The 21,588-nt window shown below is 37.5% G+C and overlaps 1 protein-coding gene across 1 annotated transcript in view; it reads left to right on the top strand.

Moving 5' to 3' along the window:
* The first annotated feature begins 462 nt into the window (after positions 1–462).
* The window catches only part of TMC1 (transmembrane channel like 1), a 58,305-nt gene continuing 37,179 nt past the window's right edge, over positions 463–21,588 (top strand). The window contains exons 1-4 of the mRNA XM_054652620.2: positions 463–496; positions 8,714–8,776; positions 8,911–9,280; positions 14,815–14,955. Coding sequence (XP_054508595.2) covers positions 463–496; positions 8,714–8,776; positions 8,911–9,280; positions 14,815–14,955 — 608 coding nt within the window. The remainder of the gene's footprint in view (positions 497–8,713; positions 8,777–8,910; positions 9,281–14,814; positions 14,956–21,588) is intronic.

Raw genomic sequence — 21,588 nt, 5'->3', positions numbered from 1 at the left:
TGCAATTTAAGCATGTCTTTGGTAAAATCTGAGTTTTGTGACAGAAGAATATTCTGTGTAATTTTCTCCATGTGCAGAACTGTAGATCTGAATACAGCATGAGAGCATACTCATGTGGACACTGTGCAACCTTAAGTAAGGCACTTAAGCACTTAAATCTATGTTTGTCATAGGTAAGTAGATTGCAGAAGAGCTTTTTCAGCAATAAGAATAGAAAATAAACAACTTCTTTGACTCTTTTAATCCTAGTATGCCAAACCTAAATAGTAAACTAAACACTCATGAAAGATTTATCACTTACGAAATTAGTATCTTCTTATATTTCAGTGAGTGAAACTTCACCAGCGCCACCCATTCAATGACAGGCAGGATGATATTGTGGGATGCTTCATCTTGAACCACCCAGCCTTCAGATGCTCTCCTGTATATCCAGCACCTGCAGCAGCCCTGTGAAACACCACAATGACTAAACAGGACAAGTCCACAGAGGGAAACGGTAATTGCAAATATTATTATGCAACTTAAGCACATATTCATTTTCTGCATGTAGCTCAATAGTGTGAAAACTCTGTTTTCTTCTACTTCTTTTTAATATAAAATCTTGTTAGTCACAATTCATTATCTTTTGTTCAGAAATGTGTTTTATTTGGAAGTTGACTAGTTGTAGCATGATAGTGTTTTTTTCCACTGATTAGTAAATCAAAAGATTGTGACTACAGCCCTGTTATTTGTCTTATACTTACATGTAGTTTGTAGGAAATACTAAGAAAACAGTGTTACTTTGTGGCTTCTGTAAGGCGCATAAAAATTGCCTCTTTTTCTTACCGCTTTCTATATCTAGTATGAAACATCAAACATTCTACAGAGTAAGATTAACAGTATTTCTATATTAATACTACACTATTCTGATCTAAGAAATGTTTTTTGTAGGATAATAATGCCTAATGGCTTGTTCTGGTGATGTGCAAGGCAAGTCTAATATGAGAAGTGTTCTCAGTTCTCATTAGCAGTGCTACTCTTCCTAAAGCAAGGATCTCTACTGTATGCATGATGTTTCTTGTCTTCAGCATGGGAGAAAATAAGGGACTTACTCTTTAGGTCTTGCTAAGTACCAGAGCTGTTATTACTTAACAGGGCTTCCTAGATTTTTAATCCATAACTGTAACACTCAATATTAATAAAATATATTCTGCTTCAATAGAAAAAATCATAAGGGACTGCTAAGCATTTTTACAGAATATAAAAAGCAGTTAATTTTAAAATTTCATCTTATTTGCTTTCCTTTTATTGTCTGAGATCCTCTTATTTTTCTCCACCTCATTTTTTTTTTTCTACAACACCCTTTATTGATCAATTTAATTTTCCAGCAGTATATGCTAATGGAACTCATTTTAATACAAGAGAATCACAGAATTTAATTCAGCATAGGCAAAATACTTAATGACTACAAAAGAATTTTTATCTCCATAAGAAACCTTATGAGCATGACCATAGAACATACACATTTTTATTATGAATTTATTATGAACAAATTTTATGACTAACAAGGTTCTAAGTTTGCCATTAACATCTGCATTTTACTTGAAAATACATGACTGAATTGACTTGTATTGATTCAGTGATTGTATTATTCATTTGAATTATAGAGGATATCATTCCCAAGGCAAGTCAATACTGTACACTTTTTATCTGGAGAAGTTGAAGTTTTTTATTGCTGAATCATGATCACTCCTTGACACTTCTTGTTTTTCCATGGAAATTTATCTTGTACATATAATTTACAGTAAAACCTAGCAATGACAGTTATGTGTGTCTTTGGAGATGAGAGCATGTGAGTCAACTTAGGACTGCATTATGATTTCAGAACATATGAAAAGCTGAACCTCCATTAAAAGTAACCATGAGACACTTCCAGAATGTAGTTCTCAATCCACTCCTAACTTAAAAAGTCCAGGGGCTGGAGCTATATAGCACAGAGTTCAGGAGCTAATCTAGTTGCAGTTTCTTTACAGGAGGTTTTATGTCATCACTGCTGATAGTCCCAAGGAATATTCTTGCAACAGTTTCAAATAATGCATTTTTTCTTTATGGTATCTTTATCTCTAGTGAAACCATTCTTGGTATGGTGATTCTCCATGTTTCACAGCATGTCTGCTGTAAAATCTAAGATAGTAGGATATGTATTATTATTATGATTGAACTCATGAACTCATATTCATGAACTCATTATGATGAGCTCATGAATGTGAATTCATTGTTTCTCACATCTCATACAGGAAAAGACAACCTAGGTCAAAAATCTTCATAGTGGATTTTCAAAAGGGAGCAGTTGGAAAGTGCCTATTACCCTCTAAATATAGTAAAAAGAATATGTGGTGAACTGGTCAGCTCTAGTTATCAACCTTAAAATACCTTTCTTCTCATGAATAATAAAAAATACGATTGACTTCATACCTACTAAGAACCATCCATTTTTAACTTGAATATAAACTCTTTTTTCCATATACATATGTGTTCTTCCCATTTTAACAGCATTGTAAGTGAATAACAATGAGCTAAATAAATCCCATTTCAGAACTGGAAAAGGCCAGATTGGTACAGTTTACTGCAGTCTCAGTCTTTTTTCCTCAGGGTGCACTGAACACTTAATATTCTGATCCTAATTCTTGCAGTAAAGCCTGGAATGAAAATGGAAAATTGCCCACCCACTGCCCCATTGTGTGATGAAGAACAAGTGCAAATGCTGTCTTGTTTTATTACAGTAACCAATGTGCCCTGCCAGCTGGTCAGCTGGTCAGCTTGCTAGCCTTGGATAAGGAGAAGCACCCCAAGGTTAGACCTTTGTAGGGTACAGATAGGAGAACACAGAGATGAAGTGAGTTACAGAGGCCTGGAAACTTTTGCACATATCCCTGAAGGGGGTGAAATACTGAGGGGCTTCTCATTGATCCGTCTTTATAACAATAAAATCAGATTTTAGAATCCTTGCACTGAAATAATGCAATAAACAACTTGTTTATTGCTGAGGGGAGGATTAGCCTAGAAGAAGTCCTGACCCTCAAACTGAGAGACAGCTATCAAACCTTGCCATGTGTAAGTGCAGCCCAGCAGGGACCTGGGAAGAAAGAGAGCGCAATCAGATGATGCATATTGTACTAGCTACAGTGTCAACATGACCTTTCAGTAGAAAATGAGTAATTTTTTCTTACAAATGGGGAAGAAATGAGCTATTTATGGATGTGAATTGAATGGATTTCATTTTCTCCCTCTGGTCTCCAGCTGTAGTTTTCAAATACTAATTTAAAACATTTCAAATATTTGGGCAAATTTTCTTTCCTGCAGCGGGAAAGCTCATTGCCCCAGAGGCAATTTCTGGAAATGATTCAGGTACACAGGCCTGCAGGGCACAACATTGTACATTAAGACCAGTAAGTCTTCCAAGACCCTGGTGTTCTTATGACATTGAAGCATATATATTCTACCTACCTTGGTATTTATGATATTGCCAATTTTGATGGAAAAAACAAGCAATATATTAGCCAGTTTGTGTGTAACTGAATAATGATTATTATTTTACTTTATAAATCCATAGGTATTGCTGGTCAGGATGCATTTTTTGAGTTGTGTTGTGTGATCGTTATGTTTGTTCATTGGAAGTAAAATTTGTGACACTTACTGGGAAAAAACAGAGGAATAATAAAGCATAGTCTGAAATACCGAGTGTTATGGTTGCTCTATAAATGTAATTTTTATTTGAGATTTCTGTGTTTCAAGCTCTCTTCTTTTGTGCCCAAGGTGAGTCAAGGTGTTCTTCCCAAAATCTGGAAAGACACTAAGAGGTTGAGGTCTCTAGTGTTAAAATCACAAATCTTACATGGTGAAGCCTTCACTAATTCACTTTTCCAACAGACTTTCTGTGATAGAGATATAGTATATCTGGTGTATTTCACAGGTGTTACTTCCAGTGATATTTATTGTTAATTCCAGTGATATTTATTGTGAGATACTCTCATATAAACATGATTAGAAAGAATAATATAGAAATATATGTAAATAGATAGAACTGAGTGTTACATAACACTACTCTTTTTTGACTAGTACTTGCCAGGCATTTATTGTCTAATACAATCTTGCATTTCTGACATTTCCTCTTATTGAATACTTAGTTTATTATCTACCTAGGCTGATGTCTTTCCAGCACTTACAGGACATGGTCCAGTTCAGAGACAAACGCAGTAGTTGCTTACAGGTCTCTGTTGGCAGATGATCCATTTCATTGTCTTGACACTTAATTAAGTAGAAATTTGTTTTCATAATATATACAAAAAAAGTCAGACAGCATTTTTGATATACATGTTACTTTGCATTCCACTGAATTTTTTGTAGCACCAAAATGCAGAATTGCTTAGCAGCAGTCAGCTTTACACAGTAGTAGTGGGATCACAGATATTACAAGAGTGTGGCCATGTTTTATGAGTTAGTTTCTAGAATTATTATCCCTCTCACAGTGAAAAGTCCATAAAACTATGTCAGTGTAGAATAAGTTTAAAAAAATTCAAAGCATGAAATCTGGGTAATAGCTTCTGATAGAAGGTATAAAAACAACTTGGGAAATCAAGGTAAGGGTAAAACTATTCTTATGATCTGCTAAACAGACACCTGATAGAACAAAAACTACAGTGTTATGCATTTTTTCCTGCCCTTAGTTTCCTCAGCAGCCAACATGTCAATGTTTAGAGCCCTCTCCCTGAGCTGTCTGATATTCTGCCTGTGTCTGTTACTTGCAGGTTGGTCTGAGTCCATATTCAGGACACCTTCTTTAAGTCTTGTAGTCTTACTTATGGCTATAGTCTAAATAAGACTTGGGGTAAAACGATAGCTTACTTAGATTACACTATCACTGCCCTTAATCTAGAAAGATGAGAAAGTTTCCCTTAAACTACTTGGAAAAAAAATAAAAATGTGATTGGATTTCCTGGACTAAAAGGAGTTATGGACTATATCTTCAAATATACTTAAAGATACATATGCAAGTATACAGTCATTAGGACAAGACGATGTATCCTGGAAGGTGTAGCAGTTGAGCTTTTGCTCTGAGTCAGACTAACTCAAGTTAGCTGAGTCAAAGGCTCCTATTAGCCCTATGAATATTAACACTGTGAAGATAAGGGGTTCTATCAACCCTTTTCTGGAAAAATTGGTAATTGTAGACAGTGCTTTTGTGACACTTGTTTTTACAGGAGGATTAACTGAACTTTTGATAAGTGGGATCACATGATCTGTTTAAAAATTCTCAAGGTTAGTTTACAAATTTCTCATATAGTGAGGATTTTTTTTCCTGCAACGAATAGTACAGTTTTACAAACCAAAGTATAAAAAAAATGCATTTTGGCTCCCCATAGGATGAAAATACAGTGCCTGAGGAATGAACTCTACTGTTTGTCTATGTTGTGGTTTACAGCAGAACATTTAAATTAAGTACTAAACTGCATTTAGATATAGTGTCATCAAAATCCTTATCTGTGTTTGAACATTGTAGAAATGCTTCTCTGGTAATTCATTGAAACAGGCTTTTACACAAGCACCAATTGTGTACAATTGCTGCATTGTGAGCTGCCTAGCCTGTTCCTTTCCTCTTTGAAAAGTATAATGGAGTTTATAACCTGAAATAGTATAGTAGTAGTAATAATAATAATAATAATAATAATAATAATAATAATAATAATAATAATAATAATAATAATAATAATAATAATAATAATTTTCATCTTATTACTCAAGTACCCAGCTAACTATCAACACTGGTCTTTCAATAATAAGTACAAAACAATCAGACACAAAAGTTATTAATGCAGCTTGTCTGAAGTACAAGTTGTCAGGGGTAGCTGCAATGTGGGAGCAGTGTGGGGTGGCTGTGACCCATGAACCCATACATATATGTGGTTCAGCACAGTTCTTCCATTCCTTCTCCTCGGTGATTTTTTTCTCTTCTAAACAGCACCAACTGCTATCAGTGCTGTCACAATAACTTTTAGTTCTACCTTGAGCTTCAGCAAAATGTTCTCTGCATGTACCTCTGACCTGGAAGAAATGTCTTTTTTTATAGACATACCAGAATGAGAAGGGAACACGTCGAACAGTCTTCATGTTAACACACTTTTTCTCCATATGAAGTTCAGTTTGGAGATACAATTTTAAATCTTTGCAGACATAAATTTTGAAGGTGCACTAGTGCTTGCTGGACATGTCTATAATACCCATTTCTAGCTGATAGCCCCATGTAATCACTGGTCTTGAGTTCTAGGTTTGTTTTATGGTAATATTTATTTCTGTTTGATTTTTGGCTTTTTCCTTATTTTTTAAAAATTATTCTTTATTACTCAGGTGCCTGCTAATTCAGATAAAAAACCTATTAACATACAGAACTTAATATTCAGATACACTCACCCACAGCAGTGTTTTCAATACTTTTTCCAAGCAGTCTGAAATCTGTAAATTACCTCAGAATTTTATCTCAAATTTTCAGTGTAGTGAATTTGCTATCCTTATCCTACTAGAATTAAACAGATTCCAGCAGATATCTTCTACCTTGTTTAAGTCTCTGTGTCTCACAATCCCTTGTCACTGTCATTGTTATGTCAATATGACATCTACTCAAGCTTGGTAGACTTCACTGCTGATGCACGTTTCAGTATATATGATAAACTTCCATTTGTTTGCTTGTTGTACGGCTCATCAGGGTGCACTGAGGCCAATATCTAACCAACAAATTGCTTTCCTGGGAATTTCTGTTCGGCCATCGGAGATCAGCCACAACATTTGTTTTGATAATAGGCAGTGCCCTCCCGTTGCATGCAAAGTATCTCTTTAGAGGTGTTTGTCTTCATCTTTGCAAGCTTTCAATAGCAGCACAATGGTCTTTATCAACAGAGATCCTGTTACTGTCAGCAGCAGAAGGCATGTGTCCAGGCAGGACAAAGGAGCACTTACTGTCACATTCCAATGATGATATTGAATGACAATATTTTTGCATAATCTTAAAAATTATGGTGCAGATGCTGTCAGACTGGTAGAAAGTGGTAATTACAATTAGATGTTTTGTGTAGGGAAGTTAGACTCAATTTTAATATGCCAGTTAAAATCTGGTTCATAAAATTTTGCCTGTTACTGCACATAGTGAAAGAAGACCCTGGACTCCTTCTTGTTTGCAGCCTGACATACTCTTCATTTTACTCCTTTTCTTTGATACTAGGCAAAGTCAAGAAGTTAGCCACAGCAGTGCCTAAATAAATCAATTTGTGTATAAATTTTCAATTAATTGTTAGTGGTTTAGTAAAATTTATAAGAGAAACTGGGCAACCAGGGAATGTGTGAAGAAAGGATATAAAGAAAAATTCAAAAATGTTAGAGATTATTGAAAAAGGAAGATACTGCAGTTTCTTACCTAAAAAATGCTACTATAAGGATCAGCACCTATCACCTGTCCAGAGGGGAAACTGGACAATACATACATGGAACATACAGATTATATAGGAGTGGAACAACTACTGGCTACTTCTACTGTTTCACGGTAATCTCTGTTAGTCTTCTCATTAATTTCCTACTACCACCTATTTCTATAAATATCACCAAAGTGTCTAAAGTGTTTAGCCACACATACAAGCTCAAAAATACCTCAGAAGGGCTCATTAGAACTTGGCTTCTCAGATATTTCTTCTGAAGAATCTTTCCTAGGGAATATCAGGAGTAGTTTCAGAAGCAGTTTCAGATTACTTAGAAGTTAAGTGATATATTCATACCAATGTAAAGGATACTTTGGTATGAAAATTATTATTTGTAATAATATGTATGAATACATATTATTTAGATATTAATTAGATATTATGATGGATATAATAAATATGAAAGTATTTTTATTATTTACTTTATTCTCTATAAATCCATGATCACAGTTTCAAAGTGTACCAGGCAAATGAAGTGGATAATTTGCTGCTTATTGATAGGTAGCACAGACATTGTCCCTCATTGAGCTTATTGAGAATAATTGAGAATGAAAAATTAAGCAAGATGTTTCTAAGGAGAAACACTATAATTTTCTAAAAATAGACTATCCCTCTAAAGCCTTCAATGTTAAAAACCTCTTGTGTGGTAGAGTGGTAGAATAGAACTTGTATGTGGTAGAACGTAGAAGTGAGCTGAACAAGTTTTCTCCCTGTGCTTAGAGAGTTGATTGCTGGAACTTCCTCTTTCTTCAGGAATGGCGTTCTTCAGCTATGCTGCAAGTCTGGAGCTTCATGCCCTCCAGTCAAATCAGAAAATGATTCTTTTAGTATTTTTTTAATTTCAGCAAGTTATTTATCTCTCATATTTAAGAAAATCTCAGAGAATTGTCTGAGAAGCATTTTCATCCTTGTTCTCCAAATTTTAGGGGTTTTTTTAGCATCCTCTTTACCTATAAATTGCTTCCATAAAAAGAGTTCTTCCCAGTGTCCCTTTGAGGTGTATTTATTTGAGTGCTGAAGGAAAGTGTAACTGGTTTTTCTGTCTTCATCTTACCTCTTGAAAACTGTTTGCCATATTTCTGAAAGGCTGGGTTCATAAAATATTGTAAAGAAGTACAAAGCAGTGGTTGCCAAGAATTTCTTGAAACCCCTGAATTTCTAATTGTTGATTTACCCTTCATATCCACTGGCCTTTTTTTTTCACTTGACAGATGGCAGTGATGACATTGAAGGGGGCAGTGCAGTTGAGAATGAAGAAAATACCAAAGAAACAGGTCAGTGACCTGGATTACTTTGAGGCTGGACACAGATGTTTTCTGATTATTACTAAGAATGAAGGAGGAGGAAAGGTCTCCTTCTAACATACACTCTCCTCTCATGTGTTTTTATGTTTTTTAATCAATCACAGATAAAGGGAAGAAGAGAGCAACACCAAGAACCAGAAGAGGACATGCCAGAGGGAGAGACAGGCATGGTGATGAAGATGATGAGGATGATGAAGGTGGGATGAGGAGAGCTGGGCCTCGCAGGCACAGAAGCCGTAGACGAGGACGAGCAGCTGGAAATGAGGCCAGTGATTCTGATATGGAACCTGCAAAAGCCAGGAAGAATCAAGCAAATCAGAAATCCAAGGAAGATGATGAAGAAGATGAAGATGAAAAAGGGGGTAAAAGTGGGAAAGGTAAAAATGAGAAGAAAGGGGACAAAAAGTCTGATAAAAAAGGGAAAAAAGAGAAGGCCAACAAGAAGAAAAAAGACAAAAAGAAATCAGGATCAGGGTAATTAAGTTTTTTTCCCTTATAATAAAACTATAGTCGTCCCACATAAAACCTATTTTCTCTTATAGCTGAGAAATACCAAGAGTCAATATGACTCCCTTACTTGTGACAGTCAAATTGGAGCTGGACAGATATTCTTTGTCCTGCAATGAAGAAATGACAGCTGAGTGAAATGGAAACTTTCTGGAAAGTCATATCTAGTTATATTCCAAGTATGTGAGCTGCTTTCTAGAGAAAGGGAGTGAAAATGACAGAGGAGAAGATAAAGTGGTAGAGGTGGTAGAAAGTGGTGAGATCTGCCCCACTTTTTTCTTTTTGCGAAACTAAAATGCCACAAACTCCAAGCTGATTACCTTCCAAGAAAGCCAAGTTTTATTTCCAGTATAGAACTAAAATCTTGATGCTTCTCAGAAGATCACATTCTTGTTTCCCAGCCAGTTTTGAGCCAGCTATTTAAGATCAGTGTCCAAATTTCAAGAACCTGGAACCAAAAACTAAAATGGGATTTTCCAATCTGTCTCCCACTCACTTCCTCTGAAATATCACTTTTCAATTTTCCAAAGTATCTAATGCAACCTGGGGTCTTTATAAGACTCCAGTGACAGGGAGCCCTTCAGAAAAATATTTCTATTTCTCTGCCATCCTAGCATTCCCTTCCTCCTTGTCCCTTGTCTTGTGCTTTTGAAAGGAAGCAGCCCTGGGAGCCATTTATAAGGGAGCAAATGGAGCTATCTCAATGGAGAGGGAGAGAAACTCCCATTCCTCAGTCATCACTTGTTACAGCTGTTTCTGTTCCCAGAGGCATCACTGGAGAGCACAGCAGGACTAAAAGGAAAATATACAGTAAGATATGCTGTTGTATTAATTTGTCTGTGATCCCATTTCCATACCTTTCTACTTAATTTCCCTTCCCAATGAGAATGAGAAACCCTAAAATTTTTCTTTCTGCTGGCTCTTCACTGTGATGGCAATTATACTCCTGTGCGCAGTTTTCTGTACTAACAGAGCAACAGCTCTGACTGTGTGAACCTATGTTCCTTTGCTTATTTTTGTCTTCATTGCAAACATTTACTCAGTGTTAATTAAAAAAGGCCACTGAAAATAGAAAACTGAACAAGGGCACAATGTTTTTCATTGTCTTCCAAAGTTTTTAATATTAAAATACATAAATAATTTTTGGGCTAAATAACTTGAAATTGCTGCCTGAACAAAACATTGATCTTAAAGTATTAAGCCTAACAACATTTGAGGAAAAACTGAGGACACTCTCAAAGATAACTCAAGAGTATTATATTTTTAGACCTACGGGAGCTTCTGAAAAGATTGAAGAATAATATTTTAAAATATTATCAAAAGAAAAGATAAAATAATGTAAGAATGAAGGATAGCAGCCTGGTGATCAGTTTGGCTGTGATTGAGATAAAGGGTTTGTAAGACTTCAGAATGGAAAGTAAGGTTGGCAGTACAGAAATACAGCCACTCTAGCAGATCCAGGAGGACCTATCACAACAAATTTTCTATACTGCTTAAGCATAGACCTTGCTGATGCAGTTTTTTAACTGCCAAAGTGTTTCAGCATGAAATAGCAGGAAAACCCTGAAATCAGAAGTTGAGAAAGAAAATACAAGAAAAATTTCCCCAAATGAAAAGTGGAACTATTTGGCAGAGAGATAATATTGTATTTACCACTGTCATGGTGGTTTTTGCTAAACTCTAGCAACATGCCCCATTTTCATGAGATCACAGGAATCTGAATCTGCTGTAGTTGCCCTTTTCCCCCTCTGTACTTTTCATTTAAATCAGGAAAACCTCTTCATGCACTGCTTAGTCTACATAAAGGACATAAGGGAATGCTAGAAGAACTCTGCATTGATTTTCTGGTTTAGTTGTTTTGTTTTTTCAAAACTTAAATATTCAACTCTTGGTTAATTTGTGGTAGTGAGTTTCCCAGGGTAATGCCATGATCAAAGGAGTTCTTTCTTGGTGAGTTTTAAATCTTCTGTTCTTAGATGTTAATGATTGTTGATGAGGCTCATTGTTGCCTGTTATTGAGGGTGTGAGGAGAGCCTGCTTTACCCTGTTCATAATCATCAACGCCAAAATATCAATGATAACTTGCTCTTTTAATCTCACTGTGAGGGTTGGAGATGTTCATGGGTTAAAAAATGGTTTAGTTCTTTACTGCTTTGTTTCATTTTGTCTGATTGATTTTAGAAACTCTGTGCTGTCACATAAAAAAAAAAAGAATGGCATCATATTCTTCCTACTGCATAGCTCTATCTGTGAGTAAATTGACTTTTATTAAGTTCACTTGAGAGTATAAAACTTCTGCAAAAGCTTGGAGGTACATGGAAGATTAAGACACTACTTCTTTTTGTAACTGAATAGTATTAACTGACAGGCAATGCTATAGGGATTATCTGTATAAATAGAATTTACACAAAAAAACTAGAAAGAAAGATTTCAAATTTAGTAAAATTTATTAAATTGTCATGCTATACTCTCAAAGTCTTACCAGTCTTATCATGTAATATCCTTGCTCAAAGAAAACATTTTCATCCTGATTTTTAATGCTATACACAGAAATAATGAGAAAAGTAGATTACATCCATAAAGAGGAGATGAAACTAAAACCAAAATAGAGATGTATAATAAGGCTGTAAAACCAAACTAGAATGAAGAAATTTGTTATGTGTTCAACTTGGAAGAATCACTTGATGGAGTTCAAGAACTCCATTGACTTAGATGTGTATTGAATTGGAGCCAAGGAGGATGGGGTCTTTATGTCAAGATATTTATTGACACTTGGTGCTTTATGTTTGCCTGTGGGTCGCAATGAACCCTTCTGACTTTCAAATGTGTGAATAAAAACCTTTCATGAAAGGCTAAGACTTTTTAATGCAGAAGACAGAATTCTGGTTTCCTGACTTGAATAACATGGTGTTCCACCACTTGAGCTGAAGGAAAAGTATGCTGCTACTCCACCAAGTTTGGCTGCATAATGTAAACACACTAGAAAATTCTGATTTCTTAAAGAAACTCTGGAATTTGGATTTTTTATTATTTTTCTGGTTCCAAAGGAAGGTGAAGAATGTAAGATGAGACATGTTTGTAAAGACAAACAAAGCAGTAGCTGGCAAAGGGCACAAAGCCTATATTATCCTGAGTTGACCTCTTGTGTTCTGTTAAGCTTCCTTTTCTCAGTAAGCTCACTACACTAGCACAAAGCCTTCATGTTTCCCACTCTCTCACTGCAGCATTGCAAACCAGCAAATTCCAGCTTTGCATAACCCAGCAATCTTCCATCAAAGGACATGTTTAATTTCAGGCACATCACTCCTCTTAGTAAAATGGAGAACAGCTGATTGCGACAATGGATTCTGAGCTCTCTCAAATCAGACTTTTAATCCTTCTGTTCATCATGAAGACATGACTCTCTTTGCATTTTCTCTCAAAATTTTATGCACAAATCACTTTGTTATCCTTTATCCATTTGACTTTAGTTTTCATGCCATTCTTAACTTGCTCTTCACAATTCTGGTGTGCCAACAAATAGATGTGGTTCTCAGTAGCAGTTTTTGTTCATGTAGCTTCAAGCTTTCTGTGATACTGTTTTTTGCCATGTAAAGCCCAACACAGTAAGACTGATGGGTACAACTTTCTAAGGTGACAGTCTATTCACTATGGGCCACAATGATGCTCAGAGGGTTGGAGTACCTCTCCTACAGGACAGGCTGAGAGAATTGCAATTGTTCATCCTAGAGAAGAGAAGGTTCTGGGGAGATCTGCTTTAGGGGAGCTTATGAAAAGGAGAAAGAAATTTAATATGGCCAGACAGTGACAGACCAGGGGACAAAGGTTTTAAACTGAAAGGGAACACATTTATATTAGATGTTAGGAAGAAATTCTTTACTCCAAGTGTGGTGTAACACTGGATCAAGTTGCTCAGAGAAGCTGTGGGTGCTCCACAGCTGGGGAGTGTTAGAGTCCAGACTGGATGGGGTCCTGGGCAATCTGATCTAGTGGATGGCATGCTTGCATATGGCAGAGAGGGTTAGAGAGAGATGATTTTTGAGATTCCTTCCAACCTGGACCATTCTGTGATTCTATGGCTCTATGATAATAAATAGGATTTTAACCTTTAAGAGCAAGGTAACCCTTAGCTATGGAAGCTTCTTTCTTTCCTTTGCTAACTTCTGTGCTAACTTCTGTCTGAAAGTTTTCAGCTTATCCCCTAATCTTTCCCTATAATTAAGTAAAATTAATGAGGACTATAGGCAGATGACCAATAACAAACTTGTATTTTTCTGTGTTTCAAAAATTATTTTGCTTCTATTTTATGTCTTTATTTTGAATCCTTTAAGTATTCTTGCTGGTAAACTCTTGTGTCATTTATGCCATTTAGATCTCTAGAAAGACCTGTGTTACCTGTTTTGGTCGAGGAAAAGTTTTATAATTTCTAAATTTTTCAGGAGATAGAACCTATACATTAGGTAATGAATAATTCAGCTCTCACATCAGATCTTGGATATCAAATTCTCAGAAAGGTGAAGTATGAGCTAAAGAGCCTGAAAACTACTGGCTTGATAAAGTCAGAATTAATTTTTCTCCAATCAAGCCAAAAAAAATTAAAAAACCCCAAACAAATCTTCAGTACAGTTTCAAACATTCATAAGACAAATAAACAGGCAAGCAAATCAACAAGGGAAGCTAAAGAAAGCACAACAAGAACAGACAGAAATGCATCAAAGTGTTATCATCAAGAGATCACTTAGTGGTAGTTGTCACTGTCAGCTTTTTAGGACAGAAAGTCAGTCTATTGATTTCCTTTTTATAATTTTTCTGTTCACTTGCATAAAAAGAAGAAACACTTGTTGCCAATGAATAGCTACATGCTATTATATGAGATGCAACATTGCGCAAAAGAAAAGGTTATCTATGCAGAATTTAGAAATGTGAATATTGTTTTAATCAGCAATTCTTTGCAAAGATACAACAAACTGATAAATGGATAATGAGTTCAGATCACAGACACAACATACCTGGAGATGCCATTACAATTGCACCTCCTTTCCTTGAATGCTTGCTGAAATGTGGCTTTGAATTTTTTCCCATCTATGAAATATTATTGCCTTGGTAAGTGTATGGGCTGTCATTTGTCTCTCTACTGTGACATACAGAGGTGAAGGAGTTTGCTTTTATGGCTGTAGTTAGAGCATCCTCTTGACCATAGTGAGTTTGGGTGGGACTCTAAGAAGGATAATTACAGCTGCAGAAACAATAAGTGACTGTCAGATTTTACCTCAAGAGTGCTGCTCACTGTCCCCCAGCTCTGCATTTTGTATGCAGGCTTTGCCTTTCATACTAAAACTAATAACAAGTCTAAAGGAAGGGTGTCCTCCCTTCTGTGCAAGTGTGAAGGCATTAATATAGCCTCAAATTTAACAGAAATTAACACGAAGTATGTTTTTCTGTGGAAACATCTGTCCTATCTGAGGTTTGGTGATGTTTTTTGTTCCTGCTTTTGTTTGAAGCTCTGATTCTGAATCTGAAGAGGAGCCAATTACAGAGGAGGAATTGGCCAAGCTGAAAGAAGAGGTAGAAGAAAAAAAGAAACTTATTGCCACGCTACGAAACAAGCCATGGAAGATGAAAAAGAAGTTGTCTGTCTTGAAGTATGGTTTGATTTCCATAATGAATGTCTGTTGTCTTGTTCTGCACTGTTTTTCTGAATTTTCACTTTAGTTCTGTACCTACTCACAAAATTAACTTCAGACCACATCTAATCTCTTTTCCCTAGGAGGTATGCTCACCGAAAGTGGAGGTAAAGGGTGCTGCAGATCACTGCTTTCTTGTCCCAGTAGAACTGAAATCAAATATGGAAAGCTAAGCTTTTTGTTTTCAGAATTTCCATTACAACCCAGCGCAAATCTTTTCCTTTTCTTCAGTTAGGTTGATATTGATGAATTCTTCCATTGGTGAGATTAATAGCTCATTAATATCTCTCAGAAAAACTATGAAACTGCAGGACTACCTCAAGATTGCTAAAGAGAAAGGAGAGGATTTTTATCCCTAATCTGACTTTAAAGAAAGGAAAAAAATTAGCCTATGGAAAAGCAAACTCTTTGGAAGCAGAACTTGTACTTTCATGTATTTTTATTTATGCCACATAGAAAACTGCATTTTGCCCTAGCATACCTATCGCTATATTTACTTGGAAGGCAATAATGAAGTATTTCTTTACATTTAAATTTCCACCAAGCACAGGAACTGAGTAAATGGAGAGAATTTTATTCTTTTCACAAAACTGCTATGCTCCCCTGTTTTTGATAACTAATTTGCTGCAGCAATACCAAGACACCAACAAAACATATCTAGCAGAGAAAGGATGGTCTATCCTGCAGAGAGTTTTTAATATGAAGAGAAATCACAGATGTGAAATATGGTGTGGAAAGTCTATAGATTTATACTTTTAGAAGGTAAGGTAATTTTGGAAAGGGTAAACTTACAAAGAGGTAGTGAAAAGAATCAAACTAGGTAAAAGGAAACAGTATCTGGGAGATGTAGAGTAGAATTGTGAAGGTCAGACAATTTTCACAAAATATAAATAAGCAGATTAGGTTTTGGATAGTCTACAGCTGAAGGATCCCCATGTACATAAACTTAACATTTGTTTATAGTCTTCCTATGGAGAAAGCTTCCATTTTTACAGCCATTCTTCTATCCCATAATTCATAGCAATTCCAAGGAAACTTCATGACTTGGTATGTCCCTTAGACTATTTTCCATTATTGCTTTTCTATGTGGGCAGTGATGATGCTGCAACATGTAGCTCAAGGATGATCAAGAGACACTTCTGGGCCTTGGGATATCTGGCAAAGAAAGCTGGCACAGAAGTAATTTTTTCCTCTATACTTCTGGTTGTGAGCACTGATATTGGAGGAAACACTCTATTAATACAATAATTCACAGAAAAATCCTCTTAGAACCTCTGCTAAGGCTCTTGGAGGATGGGGAGGTGATTTGAGACAATAAACATTTCTTCACCAGGGAAGGAACTGCCTGAACAAACCAGCAAACCTTCCGTGATGAAGTTACTACATCAGTGGGCAAAGAAAAGGCTGTGGATGTCATTCAGCTGGACTTCTGTAAGGTCTTTGACAGAGTACCCCACAAAATCCTTCTCCTCAAATTTTAAAGATATGGATTAAATGTGTTGACTGTAAGGTTTCTAAGAAATTGTCTGAATTTGTCTGACCAGCTCTCTAGGTCACACCTAGGGAGTTGGTGGTCAATGTCTGCTTGGACAGCCCTTTGGGGGACTTGGGTGTGCTGGTGGATGGAAAGTCAAAGGAAAGCCTACAACGTGGGTTTGCAGCCCAGCAAACCAAACCCAAAGCAGCGTGGCCAAAAGGATGAGGGAAGGGATTCTGCTCCTCTAAACCACTCTAATGAGACCCCACCTGGAATGTGGGGTCCTCAGTACAGGAAAGGCATGAACTTGCTTGAACGGGTCCAGAGGAGGGCCACAGAAGTAGTCAGGAGACTGGAACAGCTTTCCTATGGACACAGGCTATGAGAGTTGGGTTGTTCGCCCTGGAGAAGAGAAGGCCCTGGAGACACCTTATAGCAGCCTTTCCATACTTAAAGGGGGTTTTTAAGAAAGATGGGAACAGATTTTTATAAGAAGATGTAGTAATTAGACAAGAAGTAATAAAACCTTAAAGAAAAATGGTAATAAAAACTTAGAGAATTTAATTTCAGACTATATGTAAGGAAGATATTCTCTATAGTGAGGGTGGAGGGACACTGGATGAAGCTGCCCAGAGAAGCTGTGGATGCCCCATTCGGGAAATGTCCAAGGACAAGCTGGATGGAGCTCTGCTCAACCTGGCCTAGTAAGAGGTGTTCTGCTCATGGCAGAGGGTCTGGAAATACCTGATCTATAAGATTCCTTACAGCCTAAACCATTTAATTATTTTCTGATCCCAGGATATACATGCCAAAATACAGTTATAGAGCGTATTTTCTAGACCCCCTGCTTTTGTAATTGTTTATTTGGAGCCTAAGTTCAACTGAGTTGCAAGACAAGATCTGGAGTTTTTATGCTACTTGAAGTAAAATTTTTATCTTATAAATGGGCACTCTATTGTGATTACAGTTACAATAGTATCAGCATATTTTAAGGTATCTATGTTCTGTATTTTAGCAAGTAATTTAAGATTCATAACAGAATCATTAGTCTAACAGATTGGCATTATTGGCATTGTTCTTGTATGTAAGAAAAATGGACACATGCTGGCTGTAAGTGCCTTAAACTTTTAAACCAATTATGTGACTTTTGAATAACCTTGTCTTAGCATTTCTGGCTCTTGAAACTCTTATTGAAACATTGTAAGTAGTAAGTATTTCCTCCTGTCATCTGCTTCTTTCTCTGTGAAGGATTTAGAATATTGTGTGATTTGTGGTGAAAAAACCAAACTATCTCCTTACAGGTAGAAGAGCAAATTGCCCTGTTTCTGGAAGTCTTCCAGCTTTCACAATTGAGAGATGCTTCATTGGAGGTTTCTTCTCACCCTTATGATAAATGTTATGTAATTATATAAGCCAACCCCCACTTCCATGTTTGTTCTGTATTAGCATCTTTATTTCCAAAAGTGGAAGAAAAGTGCTATCCAGTAATACTCCTATACATGACAAAACAAGACCAAAAAATACTTTTTTATATTATTTTGAATGGTTAACATTAACATCAGTTGGGACTTCTAATTTTAAATATTGTTTTTTTAAAAGAAGTGTTGTCAAAACAAACAATTTTGGGAGAAAGATTTAATTTCCAATGAAATTTGTGGTTATAAGAGAGCAAGGCATTTTTTACAATTAAAAATGTTGTTTAAGCATTTTCGAAGGAAAAAATTTTCATGGCTTAAACTGTATATGGTGGGAAAGATGATTTATGCTTAACTCTAGTGATTACTTTGGAAAATGTTAAATATTTTGCTTCATTCTTTGGAAAAATGCATGAATGAACAATCATTTTAGAGCACAGATGTAGAACTAGTTACTCTGCAGAGGATGCCTTCTGTTAAAAAATGGCTGAGCGCTCATTGCAGAAGTGGCATTCTTAATAGAACTACATTGGTGATTTAGATCAACTCTAACTTCTAATTTACATCCCTGTGTCTAAAAAGATGCATTTCAAACAGCCCATGATTATTCTCTGAAGAACCGTGACTTGATACTGCTCTGATACAGTGTCCCTCTGCAGTTTCAAGTTGAGCTGTATTGATACTGTCAGACTCTAAGCTCACCTTGAGACATGGTGGTCAGATCTTCACATGTCTGGAGATGTGAAAAAAGAGAGGAAGAAGACATGGAGATGAGTGAAAAGATGTTACAACAGCATCCCCACCCTCCTGGGCCCTAAGCAATAGACTTGTGGGCTGGGGACACGCTGGTCTGTGCTGCTGAGTATAGAGTGTGCCTAGAGTCCAGACTTTTTGTCATTTCTAAGACAAATATTCACCTTCAGAAGAGTTTTCTTGTTCTAGTAATTTTCCTTCTACTGGTTTACATGGTTTGTGAGTATTGTTGCTCTACCTTTTCTATGGGAGAACTTGTGACATTTCTTCTTGACACTGCCTACTCAGGTCAGCACAAAGTTACCTGAAGAACCACCAGGTGAAAATGATCATTAATTATTACTTGAGAGACTGAAATTTAGAGGGGAATAAACTGATTGATTGACTGATTGACAGAGACCCTTGGGAGTCAGTCCTGAAGGGCAAAGAAGTCCAGGAAGGATGAATATGCTTTAAAAAGGAAAATGTTAAATATTCAGGAACAGGCTGTCCCCATAGGCAGGAAGGGAAAAGGCCAGGCCATTAGGGAAAAGGCCAGGCTGGTTAATATTAGGCCTGATCTCAGGACAAAAAGAGAATCTATTTTTTCTGGAAGGAGGGACAGATAACTTGGGAGGTCTACCAGGATGCCACAAGTTCATGTAGGGAGAACAGCCAAAGCCTTACTAGAACATGATTGGCCTCTATTTTTAAAGACAATAAAATTTTTCTATAAAGACTTTTGAAGTAATTGGAAGGTAAAAGAGTGTCTCCATTGCTTGTTGAATGTGAAGGGTAGTGTACTGACAGGGAGTGAGAAAAAGGCAGGGTACTTAATGCCTTCTTTGTCTCAATCATCAGTATCAAAACCAGTTTTCCTTATGATAGCCAGCTCCTTGAGCAGGAAGTTGGTGATGGGGAAATGAGTGACACTGCCACAATCCAGGAGGAGATGGTTAGTGTCCTGCTATGCCAATTAGATGTGCACAAGTCTACGTGTTCTGGTGGGATCCACCCCACAGGAATAAGAGAAGTGGTGACAGAACCAAAACACATTCAATCACCTACCAGCAGTCCTGGTTAACTGGAGAAGTTTGAGCTGACTAACACTCAACATGTAACACTCGTCTACAAGGACGTCAGAAGGATGATCTGGGGAATTACAGGCCTGTCAGCCTGACCTCAGTTCCTGGCAATTTATGGAAAACATTATCCTGAGTGCTGTTATGCAGGACAATCAGGAGATCAAGCCCAGATGACATGGACTGATGAAAAGGCAGGTTGTGGTTGGCCAAACTGATCACTTTCTATGACAAAGTGACCTGCTTAGTATAAGAAGGGAAGTCTGTGGATGTCATCTATCTAGACTTCAATAAAGCATTTGATAAAGTCTCCCGAAGCATCCTTCCAGAAAAATGGGCTTGGATGGGTGCACTAGGGTAAAAACTAGCTGCTTTTCTGGGCCCTGAGAGTGGTGGTGAGTGGAGCTAAACCCAACTGATGGCCAGTCACTAGTGGTGCTCCCCACAGCTGTGTTTTGGGGTCACTATTGTCTAACATTTTTATTGATGATCTGGTCATGGGAATTGACTGTACCCTCATTGAATTTGCAGATGATATTGAGTTGGGTGGGGGTGCTGGTCTGCTTGAGGGCAGGAAGGCTCTGCAGAGAGACAGGTTCAATCAGGGGGCTGAGGACAACTGCAGGAGGTTCAACAAGGCCAAGTGCTGTGTCTTGCACCGGGGTTGCAGCAGGCCCTGTGCAGTGCTACAATCTTGGGGTGAGGTGGCTTGAGAGCTGATCTTTGGAAAGGAACTTGGGGGATGCTGTTTGAACATGAGCCAGCAGTGTGCCCGGTGGCCAAGAAGGCCAGTGGCACCCTGGCCTGTGTCTAGAACAGCGTGGCCGGCAGGACAAGGGCAGGGATCGAGCCCCGGGACCGGGCACTGAGGAGGCCTCACCTCAAGTCTGTGCTCAGTTCTGGGCCCCTCACTTTAAAAGGGACACTGAGGGGCTGGAGCCTGTCCAGTGAAGGGCAACAAGGCTCCTGAAAGGGCTGGAGAACATCTCTCATGAGGGACAGCTGAGGGAGTTGGGGTTGTTTAGTCTCAAGAAGAGGAGGCTCAGGGGGGCCCTCATTGCTTTTTGCAGCTCCCTGTAAGAGGCTGAGGTGAGTCAGGGCCTAAATCTGCTACAGTGCCTGCAGTGAGAGGACAAGAGGGAATGGCCTCAGGCTGAGACAAGGGAGAGTCAGATTAGATACTAGAAAAAGCTTTTTTGCTGCTGGGGTGGTCATGCTTTGGAATAGGATGCACCAAGGAGGTGGTGGAATCACCATCCCTGGAGATTTTCAAGAGACATCTGGATCTGGTGTTTGGTGATGTGGTTTAGTGGTTTTGGGGTTACAGTGGTAGTGCTGGGTGGATGGATGCACATAAGGTCCCTTAAAGGGCTCTCCCGACCTTGACCATTCTATGATTCTGTGATTTTTTGATTAGAAGAAGGCACTGAAAAAAACCCCAAACAAACTAATGGGCCAGAGCTCCAACTGTTGCAAGCTGGAAAATCTTCAGGGAAATCTATCACAGTTTCAGTCTGGATTTTGGAAACCACATGCTTGTTTGTACATTTTTCTGATGGAGTTTTGCACCAATATGAAGAAAAGGGAAGAGTTTAAATACTGTGCTTGCCTCTGGTATACTCATCTCACTTCTCTTATTAGTGCTCATGGTGCTTTAGATAGACAAAATTCTGTGCTACAAAAGCACAAATTCCATTAGTAACTGAACAGTTTGTATCCAACAGCAATGCTTATTATGGTAACATATAATTAGAGAACTGAGTGCATGAACCCAGAGATGTGCCAACTTGTTCTTTAAAGTTACACCACAAGACAGTTAGTACACTATCAAAACAAGTGAAATAACAAGTTACATAAAAAAAGATAGTAAAACATCAAGTTTAGG

Source organism: Agelaius phoeniceus, chromosome Z (assembly GCF_051311805.1).
Source record: "Agelaius phoeniceus isolate bAgePho1 chromosome Z, bAgePho1.hap1, whole genome shotgun sequence".
Taxonomy (NCBI): domain Eukaryota; kingdom Metazoa; phylum Chordata; class Aves; order Passeriformes; family Icteridae; genus Agelaius; species Agelaius phoeniceus.
This window is presented reverse-complemented; position numbering and strand designations above follow the sequence as displayed.